Source organism: Austrofundulus limnaeus, unplaced genomic scaffold (assembly GCF_001266775.1).
Source record: "Austrofundulus limnaeus strain Quisiro unplaced genomic scaffold, Austrofundulus_limnaeus-1.0 Scaffold1, whole genome shotgun sequence".
NCBI classification, from domain to species: Eukaryota; Metazoa; Chordata; class Actinopteri; order Cyprinodontiformes; family Rivulidae; genus Austrofundulus; species Austrofundulus limnaeus.
The window spans coordinates 3,513,399-3,531,065 of record NW_013952403.1 but is presented as its reverse complement, the minus strand read 5'-3'; the positions used below and the strand labels follow the sequence as shown (position 1 = coordinate 3,531,065).

Sequence of the window (17,667 nt, the reverse complement as noted above, 5' to 3'; positions counted from 1 at the left end):
ATCAGATATTGTCCAAGATTAACCTTCAGGGTGGATATAGCTCGCTAGCAGCCTCGCACGGATGACCTAGTTGATGTCATCATTTACCCAGAATGCTTTGCATGTAAATAAAATGGTTCCATCCGTGTTAAAATATATTTTAAAAAATTTACAAAACTAAACAGTCTACAGTATTTGTACTGTCTTTATTTTACAGTTAAAATAAATGTTTATCAAATAAAGTTTAATGTTACAACTAATCATGGATCCCTTTAATAACTAATAAAAACAGATGAAGAATCTTTGTGGTTTCTAGTTTGTACCAGATGTGGAGATGTCAAAGTTATTGTCTAAAAAATACCAAGCAGATGAGTCAGGACACTGTTTGAATTTCACGTTTGTTGATCCATGAGACCAAAATAAGAACTCCTGGTTCAGTTCTGTTACGAGTGTTTTGTTCAGAGAAAACAGCAGCTTAGAATCAGAACCATATCCAAGATGTGAAACGAGGCTGGAGTCCCACAAATGTTTTAAAACTAATCTTAGAATAACCAAGTAGCTTACTAAACGTTTAGTTTAAGAATCACAATCAACAAGTTTAATGTTGCAGAATTTATAAGTTAAAAGCTAAAATTTCTCTAATAGTCAATAATATTAAATCATTTCAGAGCGATCAGATTAGTTTTTATTAATGTGCTGAAACTTTTTGATCCCAGACTGATGGAAGACGTGAAATATGGAAGAATCCATCTGCACAAGCTGTCAAAGAGCCAAACGGCTTCCAGAGGTGTTAATAATAAATAAAACCATCAAAGAGAGCGAGCAGAAAAACCCTTCCAAAACAGAAAAATGACTTTCTCAGCATCTCGGCTCAAAGGAGATAAATCACTTAGGGTCATGAATAAAAGCTAAGAGGATGTTTTTGTTGTGGCTGATGTAAACGATGACATCATCTTTGTATCAGATGTGAAACGATGCCAGAGGAAGAAGTCATGAAACAAGACGACTGTTTATTAATAAACACAACATTTACATTTTTTTCCGTGAAATTTGTTACATGTTTGAAGTTAAAAAGAAACAGGAATGAAGGCGTCCGTCCTGCAGTTTTTCATTTCTTCCTGCCTGATGCAAGTAGGAGTTCAGCGGCTGCAGCTGCTGCTGCTGCTGCTTTTGCTTCGGCGTCCGCTTTTAGCTTCTCCTCCCTCTTCTCCAGGAAGACTTTGTACTCTTCAGCTGATAAACTGAAGGAGGAAGAGGAGAAGGAACAGAAAATAAATGCAGTTATTACAAGAAAACACACACGCACGCACGCACGCACGCACGCACGCACGCACGCACGCACGCACGCACGCACGCACGCACGCACACACACACACACACACACACACACACACACACAAATTTACTTACAAAACAATTTCTCAGAAAAAAAAATTGAGGAAACATCATTACGCTTCCAGAAAACACTTCATCTGCACCATTAACTCCAAATCTTTTTGGGGATCAGTGCCCCAGAATCAAAGAGTGATGGCCTCGCTCTGGACTCGCCACATTACAGCAGCGCTCAACAATCCTCCGGGGAGGAATCCACTCCTAAACAGGCAAAGATACCAATCTCTGCGACGAGGGAACTCACAATAAATCCTAATGTGCTGCGGCTGCAAGATGGAGGTAAAACTGTACTTCATTATGTGAGGGAAAACGTGTGCCTGAATACCAACAACGAGTGGCTGATTTAAAAATAAACAAGATAATGTGTTTGTCTGAGGGATATCGGGATCCATGAAGCTGCAGAGAAACAAAGCTGGTTTTGTTACTTCTAAAAACAAGACTTAAAATAAAACTTTTACTGAGTTCATGTTTTGACCCTTTATTACATACAGACTATGAAAATATATTTTCAGATGAGAGAAAAACAACAAGGAGTTCAGATGCTTTTTATTTCAAGTCCTTTGAATCAACTCGACTAAAAGAAATTAATATCTGCATCCATTTGTTTTCTGAGCTCCTCTACTGCAGATTACTGCCCATCAACAACTTATTTAAAAGGTGCTTATATGGACAAAATACACACACACACACACACTTTCACATTTATATTATGTACGTTACACACTGTTTCTGCTTTAAAACAAAAAAACTGTATTTTGTTTACCTGTTTCTACAAGTAAGCATGGATGCTGCATGTTAGCTGGTCAATTATGAAGTAGATTTATTATTTGTTTGTATTTTTAATCTGTTTTTGGTATTTTTGTTGTCATTTTTGTTTTATTCTTTATAGATTGTTTGGTTTTATGAATGAAAATAGGAAAAATTAAATTGAAAAGAATTCTTGTTTTGTCCACTGTTTATGTTTGAAGCTGCTTCTGACCTGCTACAGCTGTGCAGCTTTGTATTGTCGGAATGGGAACAAAAGTAAAGCTAACTAAAGTATCGATTCAGTTACTTTAGCATCGACACGGTGCGACAATAAAGTTCGTGTTGTGTTGTTAGTGTTGTGGATTCTCAGTCATACAGAACATTTTAAAATAAAAAAGACAAAGCAACTTGGCGTAAAAGTCGTATGAAATCCAACATGACGTTCCAACTATGAAAAACATCAGATATGCAACCATTTTATTACCACATACTAAAAAAATGGGTCGAATTTGAAATGAATAAAATAAAATAAAAAATATATTTGTCACATTTAGACCATCATGAAAAAAACTTGGATTTTGGACGCATTTTCCTGCAGTGTGAATGTGGCCTAGATGTAGTCTGACTAGCTCAAACCTCAATAATTACAATAATAAAAAAAAATTCAGTCATTTCAATGCTTTTGGATCACACAAAATGTATGCTTTATTGTGTTTAAATGAAAGTAAATCTATAAGTTTATCCTCCTGAACTACAATTATTGGTAATTACCTGTTGGTCTAAATGTTACAGCAGCAGGTCTGCTCCCTCTGCTGACCTCTACTGGAGGTTTGAGGGTACTGCACCATGAAACAATAAACCAGGATCATTTATTATTTCTCATCAGTCAGATGAGACGACAGGAACTTACTCGTGGACGATCTCAATGCCCATTGAGCGGGCCGAGCCGATGATGCTTTTGACGACCAACTTGAGGGGGGTGTTCCTTATCTTGAAGCACTCATCCTGACTTTTCACCAGTGCGATTTCGTACACAGCCCTCACAGACACCTTCCCTCCTATCTCCCCCTCTTCAACCGAAAAAAAAGAAAAAAAAGAAAAAGGAAATCAATATATGTATGAGGAACTGTGTCTGTGTTAGAAACCAGCAGGTAAAACAAAGCTGGATCCAGCTCAGAACAAAAAGGTGGAAATCTATAATTCTACTTTCTTTTCTGTCTCAGCTGCAGCTCTCTCTCGTCATGAATCGATCCCAAGAGAGGTGAAAACTGACTGACTTTTCCCACCCATCACATCTGAGCTGATGAACGCCTCACCTGTGCCGCCTTTAGTGATACCCGCCGCCTGTTTGAGGAAGTAAGTCACAGTGGGCATTCCGATCTTCAAGTCGTAGGTTCTGTCGGGCTGAAGAGGAGACACACAGGAGACAGGCATGCAGAAAACATTTAAAGATCTGAGACATTTCCCCAGAGATGAGCCACCATCTCTAAGGGCCAAAAACAGATTAAGTTTCAAAAGTTTTTCCATTTGTTCTCTGAACTGTTAATTAATCCCAACATTTGTCAAACCCATCTGTTGTCACATCTCACACAGAAACAGCAGCGACAGATTTATTATTTGAGTTTGTTGCAACGTTTCAAGCATCGCTTCTTTGTTGGATACCCAGAGAGAGAGAAAAAAGTTTAAACATTTTATCAGCTGCTGCAGTTTCCTCTGATATAATCCACTAATGTATCAGCATGACTCACATCATTGATTTTTTTTAGTTATATGAACGTATTCTAGAAAAAAGGGGCAGATATTTTAAGAATTTTTTTCCTCTCTCTGCTGCCTTTCATTTCATTTTATTTGTGATTCTGATATATATTCTCTCATTTTTCTTTTATATTTTTCTTTTTATTGTATATTGCATATAATATTATTTGCTTTGTTTTAATTAAATTAATAAATAAAGAAATACCAAAATATCTAATCAGTCACAAGGGAGACTTTTTGTTTTTGGTCCTTAAAAGATAATTATCTAATAATTTAAAAACAAAAATGTACATATTGGTGTTGTTTGTATAGAGACAAATAAATTAAAAGTTATATGTATTTTATGCAGCAGACTGATGTAGTCTAATATTCAACAAAGACAAACATCATTAAACTAAGACTTCTTATGAAAGAAAAAAAAAACCATCAGCCTAAGTATTTTTTTGAAAAATCTCTGAAAGGATCCATTATTCTGACTGTTTAACAAAATGCCATAAAATATTTAGATAAAATTAATCTTTTTATGATACGAAACCAAACTAAATGCTATTTTTAGTTTCTTGAAAGCCATGCTTTAAAGAAGAGTGTTGTTTTTTTACATTTTCTGTTCTTCTGAAAAGTTTCTTTTTTTATTTTAAGTTGTGTGATTATGAGAAACGCCATTTGCGAATCTTTCTCTCTCTCTTATTTTACAATTTTATTCAATTTTAAGCCTTTTTAAGAATCAGATACTTACTTGGAAATGTGTAGCTACTGCTCAGACGATCCAAACACAAACTTTCATTCAATCAGTGGTGGGCACAGCTAACCAAAAAGTTAGCTTCACTAACCGCTGAATAAGAATCTTAGCTCTGCTAACACGAACCCAATAAAAAGGTAAATACTTTCTCACCATATTTTATGCATAGTCAATTTTTGTATTCGTTATTTCAATGTGGTTAAATGTTATTTTATTTCTTTTTGACGCTCTTTAAGGTTTAGCTGCTAAAGATGCTAAATGCTACGCACACGGTGGCTGACACAACCAGCACTGCTTGTAAAAGGGGATGAGTTTTATTTAATTTGAGATAAATACCATAAAAATAGAAGTTTTACACTTGTGAATTTTTTAGTGGACTTAAAACTAGTGGAATGTAATTTAGCAGAGGCTAATCGTTCCGCTAACGGTTTTCAAAGTTAGCAAAAAAACTATCCTGCTAAATAAGAAGCTAGTTTCACTATTAGAACTGTGCTCATCCTGCACACAACAATCACTGCTATAGATATTGTGATTATGATGACTTCAGTATTTTATCATCCTTCAAACAAACATCCACACAAAGACATTAAAAACCACTAAGAAAAGCTTTTCGTTACACTACAGACGTTATGAAGTTTTTAGTGTTTTAAAGCATCAGTTTCAGCTTCTCTTCCCTTTCAGAAAAACCTCATGAATTTAGCATATTTTTTTTATTTTTTATGTAATAATCACACAAACATGTTCTAAAACCCCAAAGGAAACGTACAAATCAAGTGTAAACTTGTGAAGTTTGTGTGGTTTTGCTGTGAGAGTTCATCGAAACATTCATTTAAAGTCAACAAGATGATTTATCCAGCGAGGTTTCCAAGTCTAAGATTTACTGTGTTTAGTTTAATATCAGTTTAATATTCTTCAGCAGAATATTTGGTTTGCTGCTCCTCTTCAACGCAGCCTGCTGCAGCGGGATGAAACAGTTCTGAGACTGAATCCGAGGAGGAAAAAAAAACAACTAAATCAGAGTGACAATCTGCAGCTGAGTGGTCCTTCTGCACTGACTCATCACCAAAAGCCTCTTTTAGTTTTGCACGCAGCCATTTGATCTGCTGATAATATAAAATATGTACCGCCACTCTTTGAAGATGATGGAAAATGGATCACTCATAAAATAAAACTGAACTTTACGACTCAATGAGCTGTTTTTTATTATTATTATTATTTGTCTGCCATCGAGCGCTGCTGAACATCTGCTCCCCGCTTCCATCAGCTCGTTTGTTCACCGCTTCCGTCGAGCCCCCAGGACCAAAATAAAAATAATCTCTTCAGCCGCGCAGAGTTACTCTGACCCCTTTCTTTTAGTTTAACTCCACTGCCTGGCTGTGGACCCCTTTATAAACCAAAAACTGACACAATGATCCAGTCAATAAATCATCTGGTAGGAAAAATACTTCAGATCAATTGCTATGAAAAAAGCAAACAGTAGAGTGAGCGGAGAAGATACCAGAGAGGCGGTGATTTGTCATCAGTCATGTTATCTAACACTACTGACCTTTCCACAGAGGACACAGAACTTTATTTTTTTCATTTGAAGAGAAGCTATTGTTTGTAAAAGCTCCAATGTGAGATTTTTAGGGGGGGGGGGGGGGTTGTGAAGTATTTTATTAAGTGAAACAAATGTTTACTGCAGAGGTTTTTTTTCTGACAGGCAAAATGAGAAAGTGAAAAATACAGCGAACTGCTCCTGTGAACACAGAAAAGACGTTAACTTCCCCCCAAAATGTTTAGGAAATGATTTGAGTTGTGTGTAATTCATCTTACTAACAGTTAAATGAGGAGATTAGCTCAGTGAAGTGTACAAAAACTGGAAACAAACAAAAAGAGCCGTCTGCCTGTGTCTAAATATGACTAAATCTCTCCTTTAAACTGTATCTGTGGAGAACGGCATCATTTCAGTACGTAGCTCTGTTAAACACAATGTCAGATTATTACAAATTTAAATGAAGTTTAGTACACAACCATTAATCTTATTTTAATTTTCTGTATTACCCCGAGTATAAAAACAAACTATGAAGAGAGCCTCGTGTCTGTTAGCAGTAGTGTGCACAGTTCTGCTTATCGGCTAATAGCGGAACTAGCTTCACATTAAGCGTTAACATTAGTGGTTAGCTTACTTTTTGGTTAACATGACAAATGTGAACCAGAAAAGTACAGTTGAAGGAAATTTTGTAACTGATTAATTGAATTTTATAAGCAATATTGTATCTTATACTTTCTGATCATTTTTTTATGGTTAAAGCAGACAAAGAGTTGTTGTGTGTTACCACGTGTTCTTTCTTTCGCCTAAACAAAAATGAGTTACGTTCTGACGTCTGAAGTAAAAGGTAACACCTCCAGGGGTGTAAATACATATTAAGGTGATTTCATTATTATAGTAGAAAGAAGTTAGTGTGTTGCAGAGTCTCTGCTCAGAGCAGGGCTCCTGTGTTTTGTTTTGGTTCAGCTCAAGGTTTTATGCTGAGACCTGCTGGGTGCTGTACTGTGAACCTGATTGGAGTCAGAAGAAGAAGAAGAATCCAGGGGATTCCTGTTTTATTCAGACATACCATTTTGAACATCACATATTTTTTTTACACGGTCATTGACAGGGCTCCTACAGCTTAAGGCAAGTTAAATTTAAGACATTTTAGGACCTCTTTAATGCCACTTGAAATTAATTTTAAGACCAACTTCACAATAAACAAATGGAAAAAAAAACAGTTAGTTATATATTTTACCCAAATATTTATTTTAACACAAAACAACTAGATGCGAAAAGCATTCTGTAAATTATTTAAAAAGATAAATAAATGTTACCCCAGTGATTTTAATATTTAAAATATTGATTTTTGATGAATTCAATACCTTTTAAGACTTTTTAAGGATCCATGTGAACCCTGTTTGAATAAACATTTTTTTTGCCTCGTGGTCACGCAATTTTAACTTTAATTCTTTTATCCAATGTCACCGGACGGGCTCAATAGAAAATAAGTTTCCGGTTTGTTAAAAAAATAAAGGAAAAGTAACTACCTGCTGCTGTTAAGGTGAAAAAATATGGAGGTAAGAAAACTCAGTCTTAGCTGCCCTGTTGTTGTTTCTGCTTTTGAACTCAATAACAGCACTGATTCTTCCTCCTAAGCTCTACAAAAGCTTCCTGTAGTAAACAAAGTCAAAGACGGGATCGTTATTTCTTGTCAGGGTAGGGCTTGTCTTTGTTTCTGGAGCTGGTTTTTATTTGTTTGCTGACAGTCTGCATCTTTGTTTCTGACATGTATTCAGCTGTCTTGTGAGCGTGGAGTCTGATAAACGGCCCGCTCGGCTGCATCGCCATCAGTTTTACAGCACAACACTCAAATGCAGGGAGAGGATGAAAACAGCCTCTCTGCTCCTCAAGTCTGCATAAGAATCCTGTCGAACAGGTGCAGGAGAGGTGGGCTGAGTCCAGTTTACTCTACTGGCAGTAAATTTAATCACGTCTGCATTCTGTGTGGTGTCACAGTGATCTAATATTGCCAAATGAAATGATTTAATGCACAGCATACAAATGAGCTGCACAAACCCACAGTCTCTACAGTGAGATCACCAGATGACCATCTGTGTTTTTTTTTATAACGATGGACTGAGACTAGATGTTGCCCCTCACCCTAATGCTAAAGCTACAACACCTAAATAAATCAGTGGTATCGATCTTCTCATCTGACGCTACAAGTGAAAAGATAAATGGTTTTAATGACAAATGGAAAACAAAGCTGTAAACATGTTGAACGCTCATATTTAACCCCATTAAAAGCCACCAGTAGATGGCACTGATGGATCGCTGCAGCTGTGGAGCCAGACCTGTTACTGGAGATTGCATGTCAGAGTAAATTCATGCCTTTTAAAGGATTAGGTCTCCCCTTTTTACAACCCAAATCTCATTATAAACACACATTCAGCCAGCTGGGAGGACACAGCTTCTGATTTAAAACAACACAAAAAAAAAAAGGCACGAGGGAGGTACTAGAAGTCAAAAAAACGAAAACAATACGTGTTTGAGGAAAGAATAAAAGGTGGAGAAATTATGACTCTCATTTTCTGAGTAAGTCACATCTTCTGCATGTGTTTAATGCCTCTTGACTCCAAGTTCCTCTGGGTATTGCTGCCTTAATGAATGCAAATGGAAAGGCTTTCTTCAGTGGTGGAGTATGAATAATGGAAGTGCTGTTGGAGATGTTTTGCAGCTTGTGGAATTAACGGCACTCGTGTGAGGGATGGTGTTAAGTGGAGAGGTGAGGGATGGGTTAAAGAGAAGCACCTTCACGTGGATCCTGACCGGGAGAGGGAGGCCCTCCTTCATGTCCATGGTTCGCTCATTGAATTCCTTGCAGAACTGTCCGATGGGGATTCCTCTCTGAATTTGGAAAAGAAGAAGAAAAAAAAAAAACATGAAAAAAATTAAGGTGGTGAAGGGTTGTTTTAAAATATATGAGCTCACAAATCATTCAGCTGAATTTTACTGGTGTCACATTGTGCTGTCAGGATACAGATGCCCGGGCTGCTGTCAGTCAATCAAACCTTCTGACGTTTTGACAACACTCACAAACAAATTGTTCAGGAGTCAGGCCTGTGTGTGCGTGAGGCCCACTGTTTTCCCAGCGCGTTGTCTGTCACCAGAGCTATGACTAAATGCATGTTGGAGCCCAGAGCCAGAGGAACCCGGTGATGAATGAGCTCCCATTTTCTGGCTCCTGCAAGGCCGAGCGGAGCGAGAGCAAAATGGATGGGTGACATTAAGTCAACACCACGGCCAGCGCTGCTCCTTTTTGCAGCGTTCCTCTTTGGAGATGAATTCAGTGGCAAAGACTAATAAAGAATCTAATTAATACCGCCGAAATTTAAACTGACCTTCACCAGCCATCCCGTCCCAAAGGCAACACTCTGATTGAAGTGTTCATTTTAGAAATGAGGGTGGGGTGGGGGGGAAAAACGGGTTTTACACACAGTTTAATGGAGTTGTGAAGCTTTATTACTCCACAGCAGAGCGCACACACACAGAGCAGAGCACATTCTAATAATGGATCTGATGAAAAGTCAGTCATCCTGAGACATTCGTCAATGACAGGCTGGGGATGACTTTTATTTGAAGTTAACGGAGCGGTAAGCTCTCTGAACGTCATCTCAACTAAAGGTTTCAAAGAAAGAAAGAAAGAAAGAGAGAAAAAAAGCACCTGACGAATGCAAATCAGCCACTTGATCTGCATCACTTCATCATCAGCGACTAAAACGCTCCTCGTTACTCGCAACTCTTTGCATCCACAAGCTCGATAACAACAATAAAAGCGATTGTTCTTTTGACATGTTACACAAGCGATGCGCTGAAGTAACACGGCGGGTATTGTTTCGGCTCACCAGCGCTATCTAGATTACAAGATCGTGCGAGAAAAATGAAACTACGTCCCAGGAGTCCTCGCTAGGCTTTGCCTTACCTCATCTTTACACTAATTAACATAAACACTATGGGAATACTTTCTATTCATACTCTTCCCTCGCTTTGACTCCCATAAAACAACAGAAAAGGTAAACAAGCAGGGAGGGCGGCACTACAGGAAAGTCTAATTAAATATGGATTAATATAAAGGCTGTGATGTCGGGTATGAGTCAAAGCAAACCCTCAGGCTCTGCCTTATACGCCCGGCTCCTGCTCCTTCACTTCTGTTCGGTCCCCGTCAGATAATGATCTCGCCTTCTGACTCAGACAGCTTTTCATGGCACACAAAGCCACAGAGAGGGCCTTCCTGACCGGCAGGAGATAATGCCTGACGCCTCTATACTGTCCTTAAGCACGGACAGTAAGGGTCTGTGCAGAGCATGAGATGAACTGAGCTAAAGATAGGGCAGGCATAGAGGCTTTTCTGTTCTGATATATTAAAAAGGCTCGAACAAAAATATGTAAAATCCTGAAGAGAGGCAAATAAGACTGAGAACATAAAACATGACCCACTTGAAACAACAAGCAGTTCGAATGCAAAAGAGAGAGAGGATCATAATTTAATAAGCAGTTTCGCTGCCTTTGAAATAAACTTCCATATTGGCTCTGCATTATTTACCTGCAGTAATTTCTTGGAAGGATTTAAACACCTTGCATTCCCTGAAGGGATGGGTATTGTCTGCTGCCTTTCATGACAGATTTTTTAAACTAAGAACATCAACTTTTTCATTAAAATTATGAAGTTATAGCTGTTATGGCCGAACCTTAAAAAATAAAGTAAAGCACGTTTGGCCGTCTTCTATAGGTTTACCTTAAAAGTTAATTAGTTGTAGATGCACATCCAAAACTCACTTTCTGAGAGTCGTTCTGTCGGCGTTTTCAGGCCACGACCTTCATCGTGTGGTTAGTTGGTTCATAGCAGAGTGTGAAGTGGACAGGTTAGGAGTCAGCTTCTCCAAGTCTTAGGCCACGACTCTCAACTGGAGAAAAAACGTTAAATGCTCTCTCTGGGAGTGTCTGCCTCAAGCTGAAGAGTTCATGTGTGTGGGAGTTTGGGTCACGAGTGACGGCAGGATGGAGTGGGAGATGAATCGATGGATCGGGGTCTTGTTTGCTGTAATGAGGGTGTTGCTCTGGTTATCTGTAGTGAAAGAGTAGCTCAGCCAAAAGGTAAGCTCTCGATTTACTGGCCTGTCTACGTTCCAACGCAAACGTATAATGATGAGGCATGCAAGCAGCTGAAATGAGCTTCCTCTGTAGGGTAGCCAAACTCAGTTTTACAGATAAGATGAGGAGCTCCATTATCCGAGGAAAGCCACTGCTCCTCCATGCTGCAGGCATTTTTGCACACAACTCTAGTTGGCCCAGAATCATAATGCAACCCTTGGCCAAAAGTATGGAATCATCAGTCTTGCATGAGCACTTACTCAGACATTTCATTCTGTAAAACAAACTCAGATCAAAAACATGATACAATAATAAGGTCATTCCAAAGTGCAACTTGTTGACTTTCAGGAACACTTAAAGAAATGAAGAGAAAACATTGTAGAAGTCAGTGAATGTTACTTTTATTGAGCAAGCACAGGGAAAAAATATGGAATCACTCAATTGGGATCCATCCTTGGGATCCCCCCCAGGCTGGAACTGGAGAGTGTCGCTGGGGTGACGGATATTTGTTTCTCTCCTGGACCTGTTGCCTCCAAGATCATGGATCATGAGATATTTTGCTGACAGAGAAATGGGGGACTCCATCAGTTAATGGCAATAAAAGGCTGCTACTTTGCAAGAAGAGAGAAAATAGTTCTCCTTCTTAGGGCTGTGATAAAAGAATGACAATTTTCTTCTTGCAGTCCAGGTTTGAGAGTTCACACAGATCCTCCACATCATCTGGGCACAAGATGGTTTTTCTTGTGGGGTTTGACAACTATGGCCTGACTGGCTAGAAATTCAAAATGTCATGGCCAGACCAAACTTTGTCCTTATTTTTGCCACTTTGAGAAAGCAAGCTATTTTCTCAGTTGTACAGAGTATGCAACAAGCTTGAGTTTTAAACAAAGACATTGGGCCTCATGCAAGAACCGTTCGTACGCACAGATTTGTTCTTAAATTGTGCGTACGAGTGATTTAGGAGAATTTGTGGCATTCACCAATGTTTTCGTATTCTACGATTTTTTTCAGATACGAACAAAATCCACGAGTGGTCCAGACCTGTCGTATATTTTACGTGAAGTCAGTCTGCTGTTATCCAGACGGGTTTTCTTCACTAACAACTATATATTTCGTTAGTTTGAAGATATTTTGAGTTGAAAATAAATCACACTCCATAATTATGTTGACAATAGGCTATTCTGCTTGAATTAGAGTTATAATTTTAAATGTAATAATTTAGACTTAAAATATAAATTGTCCGTTCGTCCGTTTTCCGCCGCCTATCCGGGATCGGATGCGGGCGGGGGCAGCAGCAGAGAGACCCCCCTCTCCCCTGCTACACCTTCCAGCTCGTCCTGGGGGACTCAAGACGTTCCCAGACCAGAGGGGATATATGATCAAGTCCAGGATTTTCTCCAAAGTGCCAGACTTATTTTAAAAACATTTTAAAATGCTTATTTCAGACCCGCATCTGAGACCACCTGCGCCGCGCAGCGCGCTGGGGTGGGGGGTGGGGGTTACGGTGCGCAGCGCTGCGCTGTGGCTTCTGAATAAATGAAAATGATTTAACACAGTTGTTTATACTTTTAGCAGCTCTTTTTTATTCCACAGCTGAGCTGCTAAAAATGAGAGATTTTCTTGTCTGGATCTCTGACAGACGGACTTCAATCTCTGAACGCGTAAAGTTTTTATTTTTTCAGTTTTCGCTGTCATTTTCATGAATGAATGAACACTTCCTTGTATCTGAGGCATAGCCTTATATGGTGTTTTTGGGGTGGTAATTATGTTAATCTCCTCTCGCGTGCACGAGCAGCTGGATAGAACGGGTGTAATTTACGCAGCTCATTTACACACTTTTCCTGAAGATAGAAGTGTTGAATCTGACGTGACATGTTCGTACGAACCCTTTGTACGAACAAAAGTAAGAGAAATTTAGGATAAAAATACGAACATGTTCTTGCATGAGACCCATTGTGTGATCTGTTACTGACGCTCTGTGTATTTTTTGGTCATTCATTTTCATTTAAAAAATAGATATTAAAAATGATGGTTATTCTATTTTCATTTTATACTCCACAAGTGTGAAAGTGGTCCATCTTTTTATTTTCTCAAACTGGAAGTTTAACACTGTAGTTATCAGATCATTTATGGAGCTAGTTGAATAAAATAAATACAAGTGAGCGAGCCAACTATTTTTTGCATTACTTTAACTAACAGCAGACTTTCTTATTGATATAGCTAGTCTAGCTAATTTCTTTTAAAATGTATTTATCTAGCTCCACCTTAAATGCTCTGACAGTGGGACGAATGAACATGTTGTCTCCTTTAGGAATATTACTTTAGTAAAAGTCTTAAAGTATCTGATATTTTTTGTACTTAAGTATTAAAAGTAAAATTATTGATTTAAAATGAGCAGTTAGACTTTCTGTAAGGACATTTGTTAGGAGGTGAATTTCCCCAAAAAATGCATAAATGACTATATTGTATAAAAATAATAAATTTGTTAAATTTAGCATGCACTATTTTAGCTGTTTCAGTTTATATCCATATATCGAGGGTGCCCAAACCTTTTTTCCAAAATAAACATCTATTTGAGGGCTGCGGCCAAATGCAATAATATAATTCATGAAATACAAATATTTCTTAAGTACAGTACTTTTATTTTAATGATTATGTCCTGCTGCAGTGTGACAAGATTTGTTTGTGTACAAACTAATATGGTATTAGAATTTTATATATTTACTTCTCATTCAACCACAATTAAATTCACTCTATTTAGGAGGCACAAGTTATATGGATAGTATTTATTTTTTACAATAACAAGCTGGAATGAAAACAAGCAAGAATGAAATGAAAGTAATGACTTTATACTTCTTGACTTTTTTTGAAAAATGTAAGGTGTAGAAAGTACAAATAATTGTGTGAAAATGTAAGAAGAAGTAAAAAGTAGACTGAAAAATAATTACTCACGTAAAGTACAGATACCCAAAAACTCTACTTAAGTACAGTAACAAAGTATTTGTACTTAGTTACTTTACAACTCTGCTAACAGGTATCAACAGGTATCACTGATGGTCCAAACTGTTTTCTGGAGCTTCTGGTGCTTTTAGCACATGAAGACTTTCTCCACAAAAGTCCATGGAGAGGAACGACGCAGCAGGTTCCACAAGACAGCGTTAAGTTGCCCTGAATGAGCTAACCTCGAATTTGAGAAAAATAAAACAACAGTTTTTGGAGTATAAAATGAAAATTGAATAACCATTCATTTTGTTTTTCAATGTCTGTTTTTAAAATGAAAAACAAAAAATACACGGACCTAGTGCTTGGCGTACGTGTTGGGGATAGCTTAACTACTAACAGACCGAGATTTAGCTCAATATCTGTAAAAATGACTGAGTGTTAGCTATTCTTTGCTAACCAATTAGCTATGGTGGAAATGTTAAATCCAAAAGTTGATCAGTTGTAAATATACATATTTTCTTTACTTTCTAAGAGTTTTCTTAAAAATCTATTTATTATTTATGAGATGCATTATGTTAATAGACACAATCGTCCACCTTTTGGCAGAGGATGATAAGCATGTTGGTAACGGCGCTCTTTACAAGCGGCACAAAGCTGGCGTGTCATGAAAGCGACATTCAGGGTTGGCTCCTCCAGCTTCCCATGATATTTATCAGCAACAGAAAGCTGGAACAGTAACATCCATGTGCCGGCCAAATTGCTAACCCCACTCACCACATCTGAGCATCTAATCATCCACTAGTTCAAGCCGCTGGATAAATCCTCGCTCCTCAACCGTTGCTGATTAGAGCTCTCCAGTATAAAATGGCTGCAGCCCGTCAAAACTACAAGGCAGGGGTCTTCAGTGCTGCTGGACACATACGTTCAGCTACACATCTTCAAAGCCTTCTGAGATCCTGGGCAGCAGGATTAGACTCTAATCTAAGGCGATATTTCTTGCTGTCAAATCTGGTGGTAAGTAATTGCTACATGATCTATTTGAAATTAGCGCGCGGGTGGGGGGGGTGAGTCTTATTACTCATAATTATGGAAGCAATTAGACATTTGCAATTAAAATCTGAGATGTTTCCTTTTGATTTGACCCTTCCAACGTATTCTCTGAGGTCTTTTTTGAGACACTCCGTCCGTGTTAATGTGATTGGCCTTTCAGCTTCACCAACTCTTTTTAACAAGATGTAGCCCTGGTGTGGCAGAACACGAGAGGAGGAGAGCGGAGATGGAAATGGGAAAAGGGGGAGACAGCTGAGGTATATTAAAGTTGTCAGAGTGTGGCAAGCGCTCGTGGTCAATATTTGAACAATGAGAGGAGGGGAGGGGAGGGGTGGGTTTGTTTGACTCAGGCGAACAACAGCAGAAGAGAAAAGTAAAACAAAAGGCTGCCGGGGGTCCTCATGAATATGAGTGAGCCTGTTGTATGTTTATGTATGAACGCTTCGTCCTTGTTGTAATCTGATGAGACTATCGGTTTATGCTGTGCAAACGTGTGCGTATTAAGCTGCTGACAGTGTGTGTGTGTGTGTGTGTGTGTGTGTGTGTGTGTGTGTGTGTGACTGCAGGTGTTTCTGCATTAAAGGCAACAAGAAAAAACAAACAAAAAGTCCTTGAAGGAGTCATTTAGCCCATGCTACAGTTTTTAACTAATTTTACATGTTGGAAATTATAAAGTTATAGGAATTTTGGTCAAATCTTGAAAAAAAAAAAAAAAAAAAAACACTGAGCCTGATATCACATGGTGTTATTTGATTACATATATTTTTAGGGCTTGTGATGGAGATGCCCCTCTGATTCTACCACATAATATTTCAGCTCATTATCAATTAAAATGACAGAGTTAAAGTATTTTTTGTGATTGCTGAGGTGAATTGATTGTGGTGGCCATTTTGAATTGGGTTGACTCCAAAAGTAAATCAGTTGTAGAGGTACATGAAATAATCTATTTATGGTTCTGATGGAAATTTTGTAAATGATCAACTGAATGTTAGATGCATTATTGTATTTTTACTTTCCGATCATTGCAGACTTAAGGCTAAAACAAAGAAAAGAGTTGGTGTGTGTTATCGACGTACGTTCTGACGTCTGACGTAAAAGGTACCACCTCCAGGGGTGTAACCAGGAAGAGACATACATTATAAGTTCACTTCATTATTTTATAAAAGAAGTGTTTTTACTTTTGCAGAGTCTCTCTGTTAGACTGGCTCGGAACAGTCTGGGCTTCTGGGCTTTGTTTGGGTTTTCAGATACGGCCCAAGGCCTTACGCTTAGGCCTGTGCTGTGTGTACTGCTGTGAAACTGACTGGAGTCAGAAACAAGAATAAAGTTTTGAGAAGAAATCCAAGTGGTTCCTGCTACATTATTCAGACATTTCATTTTTGAACGATGCTTTTCTATATTTCGTTATTTGGTTTTGCTGTTTCTAATTAAAACGAGAAAAACAAATAATCCATTTTTTAGTGTTTTTTTAAAACAAAATAAAAAAGGCTAAATTTTAAAAAAGGCTATAATTTTTTTTCTTAATTTTATCGTTTAAAGTAAACATATACTTTTAAATCCTTCCTTTCCACATTTAAATCATTAAATTGGGGTCTTTATACAGTGTAACTACAATGCTTTGGTCTGGTCTTTCTTATTCTAACATCACCAGTCCCTCTTTCACCCCATAATATGATGTGCCTCAAAGCAGCTGGTTTTGTTACTGTTCCTTTAAGAGGCTTCAGGCCCCGCCCCCCACAGGCTTCCAGACCGGTCCACTCCAGTTTGAGAGATGAGGGGGTTATATTTTCTAGCTTGCAGAAATGTTTTGTTTACAATTTAATTAAAATATGTCCGCAACAGAAGACCTGTCCATCCAGCCTTACATGTTGGAGCCTGAGTCTGACCCAGAATCAGAGGAGAATGAAGACAAGGAAATTGTAGATGATAAGTCCAGACCTCACATGGTAATTTCGTCACAGATAATTTGATGTAACAGGCACAAAAAACATCATAGAGAATAAAGAAAACTGAACCGGCTGAAAATATGACCTAAACAGAATATAAAGATAAATTTGCAGCACCTGGAGAGACTAAATTCAACTTTTCTGCACTCCTTGAGACTCTAAGAACACAATAAAATACATTTAACACCTAAAACAGTGGATTATTTTAATATGTCCCCGTTAAAACAAATACAAGCTATGTTAGCGCATCATTTGTTTCTTTCTGGCAGAACCGGAAATCATCATGGCCTTATTTAGAGGAAGTCGATCTTATGGTGAACAAACTGCTTTTATATTCCAAGTTACACAGAAGAAGGTTCGAGTGCTGCCATTGCCAATATCCTTAGGAATGGTTTATGCTTTTAAGCAGTCTTCTTCCAGACACTATAAACTCTTATTCAATTATTATC

The 17,667-nt window shown here is 38.1% G+C and overlaps 1 protein-coding gene across 1 annotated transcript in view; it reads right to left on the bottom strand.

The window, feature by feature from the left end:
* Positions 1–969: 969 nt before the first annotated feature.
* mrpl11 (mitochondrial ribosomal protein L11) overlaps positions 970–17,667 on the bottom strand; it is a 57,490-nt gene continuing 40,792 nt past the window's right edge. Inside the window, exons 3-6 of the mRNA XM_014005358.1 lie at positions 8,940–9,035; positions 3,435–3,522; positions 3,029–3,188; positions 970–1,220 (exon numbers count right to left, since the gene is read on the bottom strand). Coding sequence (XP_013860812.1) covers positions 1,088–1,220; positions 3,029–3,188; positions 3,435–3,522; positions 8,940–9,035 — 477 coding nt within the window. The 3' untranslated portion in view covers positions 970–1,087. The remainder of the gene's footprint in view (positions 1,221–3,028; positions 3,189–3,434; positions 3,523–8,939; positions 9,036–17,667) is intronic.